This window comes from Suillus discolor (genome assembly GCF_016758755.1).
Source record: "Suillus discolor strain FC423 chromosome Unknown F5147scaffold_463, whole genome shotgun sequence".
Taxonomy (NCBI): Eukaryota; Fungi; Basidiomycota; class Agaricomycetes; order Boletales; family Suillaceae; genus Suillus; species Suillus discolor.
The window spans coordinates 1-3,811 of record NW_024541710.1 but is presented as its reverse complement, the minus strand read 5'-3'; the positions used below and the strand labels follow the sequence as shown (position 1 = coordinate 3,811).

The 3,811-nt window shown below is 47.9% G+C and overlaps 1 protein-coding gene across 1 annotated transcript; it reads right to left on the bottom strand.

The window, feature by feature from the left end:
• Positions 1-1,704: 1,704 nt before the first annotated feature.
• Positions 1,705-2,917, bottom strand: F5147DRAFT_736931 (uncharacterized protein). The gene is made up of 5 exons (XM_041439436.1): positions 2,811-2,917; positions 2,634-2,755; positions 2,355-2,572; positions 2,077-2,298; positions 1,705-2,020 (listed from the first exon to the last, which is right to left on the bottom strand). Exons 2-5 carry the CDS (start codon positions 2,690-2,692, stop codon positions 1,827-1,829), a joined length of 693 nt encoding a protein of 230 aa, XP_041284185.1. The 5' UTR covers positions 2,693-2,755; positions 2,811-2,917; the 3' UTR covers positions 1,705-1,826.
• Positions 2,918-3,811: the final 894 nt, after the last annotated feature.

Sequence of the window (3,811 nt, the reverse complement as noted above, 5' to 3'; positions counted from 1 at the left end):
CCATCGAGCAGTGATACCTACTTTAACACAACTCAGAACATTGTCACTATTCTATGCAATATACCACTCAAAGCGACACTCGTCGAACATTCGGTCAATACGGACAAACTATTCGTTGAGAATTAATGTCTACTGTTACTCACACTTTTTACCAGAGCAAGTTACTCGCCCATTCGGTAGTCATCCGCAGCGAGCAAAAATATATTGTGCAAAGACCAAATGACACCGTTCTCTTCACTTATGAGCATCGCCCGAGTGTCTCGTAGTTCTGCACGCTGCAACCTCCTTCCTTGTCCTTCTCAAACCAGGCTCATATTCCAATGCATGAACCTGTGCGAGCACATTGTCTCCTAGACCCGTGCCAGTGAAAAAGTCCTCGAGGCAAATAGGGCTACCAGGCCCGTGTACTTGCAAATTAGTCTTTCCTCGACAATGCCAAACATTCCCATGTGAAAGCGGGTGGCAAATTTACGCTGATTGTTGCGATGCTTAACAATATATTACTTTAAATATCATTCTCATTTGTTCACAGGTTCTCTGATGAAACGTTCTGCTTTCCTGACCTGGACTTGGACTAGTAGCAGTTCATGCCACGATGCGTGTGGGCTTGAATATTCACAATTGGTAAGTAGCTCCAAGTCTTTCAGAATCAGTTGAAAGAGGTTCAGCTGATCATGATTGCTAGGTGTGATACCGTTAGGCTAATACTGACGCGGCGATATTCTGTTTTGTCACTGTGTGGCGTCTTAGAAATTGCCCTACAGTTGAAGTCGCCAGTGCTTGTACTATTCTCGGACCATTGCGTTTCTGAATGGAGTTGCTTTCCCTAAGCGTTATGCTCAAAGATTCCACGCAGTACTCTCCCGGACATAATATTTTTCGCGATGATGGGAAACCATTTGGTGACCCAGAAAGGTTCGGTACAGATGCTGCACAATTTCGTTCAAAGTCGTGTGACCCCTGCTTATGGACTTGGTTGAGCAATGGCGCATTCGTTTGCACATCGATGGTCTTTTCCATGCTATGCCATGGCGTTCAGCTCCCTTGCACCACGACTTTCCTGTATCAGTTTATACTGCAGGTGAACAGGCCTTCATTTGAACAGCCAACGAATGGTTTCAATGATTCATCACAACTCCAGTAAGTGGTGTTACGAATTCCATGGTCGTGTGGTTCAATGGCGCGCTCGACTTCTGTTCTGTCTACCGCCGCGTCTGGCCCTCCTTTCCCAGAAATTCAGATACCGCTTGGACCAAAATGGCCCATCATAGTGCGTCGTTCCGTTTTGTCCCATCATGCACCCCTCAGTGATTGTTTGAAACCCTGTACTAACAGGACTAACTCGGATGACCGTGAGTGGATGCTCAAAACATGCATAACAGATTTGCGTTCGAAAGTCAGGTATCCGGACAAAATTGGTGGAGGTTTCGTGGTCTCTTTGGGATTCGCTCACCAAATACATTATCTGGCAAGTCATACACTCCGTTCGTTCTTGGCTCACACATGTGTAGAACTTGCTTCGCACAACCTTTTGGTTGTTGGAGTATCGTAAGCCCACAGGTCTTTCATTCCAAGGCACCCCGAAGTAGTCCGTATGCATCTTGGTAAATAGTCTTTCTGACTTGAGGACCAGGTGGTAACTTGTACTCGTGATATTAGTGCTGCCGTGGTCCGGTTCGGTCCGGTTCAGAGGGCCCTGGACGAGAACCGAGAACCGGACCACAGAGAACGGTTCTCTGTGGTCCGGTTCGGTTTTTTTCTGGTCCGAACTTGAACCGAACCCGAAAATTTTCAGTGGCAAGCGCGAAAAACAAAACATTGAAATACTAGTTTACACATCGAGTAGCTACTCTAATGATGACTCCATACCCCTCTGCCTCTGTAGCTGCTGAAGATGCTGACGTGGCCGGCGCTTCAGAAAAAATTGTGATGCTGGTGGCCGCAGGATTCTCCGAAAAGTGGAAAGCCCACATGATGAGAGCCGTATTGATGAAGACTGACCAATTCGTGAGGACACACTCTGACATTTTCAAGTAAGGCGTAAGAAATGGTCAAGAGATGAACGATACTACTCACCGACGGCCAAAGCCAAAAGTGAAAAACCGGAGATCAACCGGAGATTATCGCGCGCAACCTGCATCGTCAATCCAACGCTGAGGATTAAACCTGTGTGGTTCGGGGAAGACTTCAGGATTGTTTGCGATAGCCCTGAAGCACAAGCGTCAAACCCAAAGGTGAGAGGACGAAAATGATGGTAGTTCTTCCAAATGATGTCCTCAATCGCACGATGCGCAAAGCCTGTAGTGCAAGGTGATCGTTCAACATCGCGTCATCACAACTCAAATAAAACGTACCTCCAAAAACTCTCATCGTATTGAAAGATTGGGTCGCGTCCAGCGGGGTGAGAGACAACGGGCGAGAGACAGAGGGTGAGAGACAGTGGGCGAGTGAGACATGGCAAGCGAGCCAGCAAAAGCCAGCCGGCAAGAACAGCAAGCGAGTGAGAGGGGATGCAGTGAGGTGGCGGGCATCAACATAGGCGCAGGTGGCGTGGCGTGTGATGGGTTGTGCGCTGGTAGCGATGGGTGCTGGCCCTTGAGGGAGCCATCAGCATTCAGAGCACAAATACGCACCTCTGCAGCATAGCGCAAGACACAATCCCTCCAAAATCCACCTTGACCGCGCCTAACATATCCACCTCCAGTAAAGGTAGTCTTGCGCAGTGTTGTAGCCGGTCCTCAATGAATAGAACTTCCTGTTATAGAGGTGAGCAGGTGAGAGACTTGAGAGTTTAATTAGTTAGTGCTTACCGGTATACCTTCGAAAAGGCTAAATGTAGCTTGATTAATCAACAATGTGAATCCGAAGACGACAGTCTGACGTCGAGGCAGGTGTTGTCGAAGTCGAAGTCGATAAGGGTTCGGAATGGTTCGGGAAGGCCGAACCAGAACTGGACCGTTTGGGAAGATCTAGAACCGAGAACCGTTTTCCGGTCCGGTTCTGGCTGGCGCAAGAACCATGGACCGAACCGCGGAGAGAACCGGACCAAAAGTCCGGTTCGAACCATGGTTCTGGACCGGACCGCGGCCCAGCACTACGTGATATGCTACTGTTACGCTTCATATCACTGCATCGGAATGATCAGGCTGACAACATGTGTCTGACGTGACGATGATAACATGGGACTGGGTACAATGGAGTATGAGACAATTTTGCATTGTGCTAACAAGCACGTTGTTCCATTAAACAAATCAGAGGCTACTCGCTTAACACTATTGTCGACGGATGTCTTCCCAAATATTTTGCAAACTTTGGGAGCTTGTTAGAATTGTCATGTCGTTGGTGCGTTAGTAATCTAGATTCGGCACTTCAAGTTAAAGTCGAAAATCGATGTCCCAAAGCAATGAGGTTCATACCATTCACCGTTGATTGATGACCGCACAACTATGCATTTTTAGCCACTCCGTTGATACGTGGTCACTACTTCGGTTGACATCATTCAGTATGGAATAATTTTCACGCAGAGTTTGACGCTTATCTCCGTGGGCGCTATCTTACTACGAGAAGTGTGCCCGGCGCCCAAACGAGGGGTGGACAGCTTGTGGAAAAAAAACAGCGGCAAGATGAGCAGTCAGTTGCATGTAAAATGGATTGCAAATTGCTTGACAGTGCCTACACTGCGGCCCGCCATGAACATAGGTACCCTGGGATAGAAATCAAATTGAATATCAAACACTTCTGTGACTACATCCACCATCATATGGAGAGGATGCAACAAGAATGCGATCAAGGGGGATAGGGCAGGTCCACG

Excerpts from the sequence above, each read along its gene's own strand:
- F5147DRAFT_736931 (XM_041439436.1), bottom strand. The coding sequence starts at position 2,692 with ATGTTAGGCGCGGTCAAGGTGGATTTTGGAGGGATTGTGTCTTGCGCT. Across the intron at positions 2,573-2,633 it reads TCTTGCGCTATGCTGCAGAG|CGCACAACCCATCACACGCC; the intron begins GTGCGTATTTGT and ends CATCGCTACCAG. Across the intron at positions 2,299-2,354 it reads TACGATGAGAGTTTTTGGAG|GCTTTGCGCATCGTGCGATT; the intron begins GTACGTTTTATT and ends CTTGCACTACAG.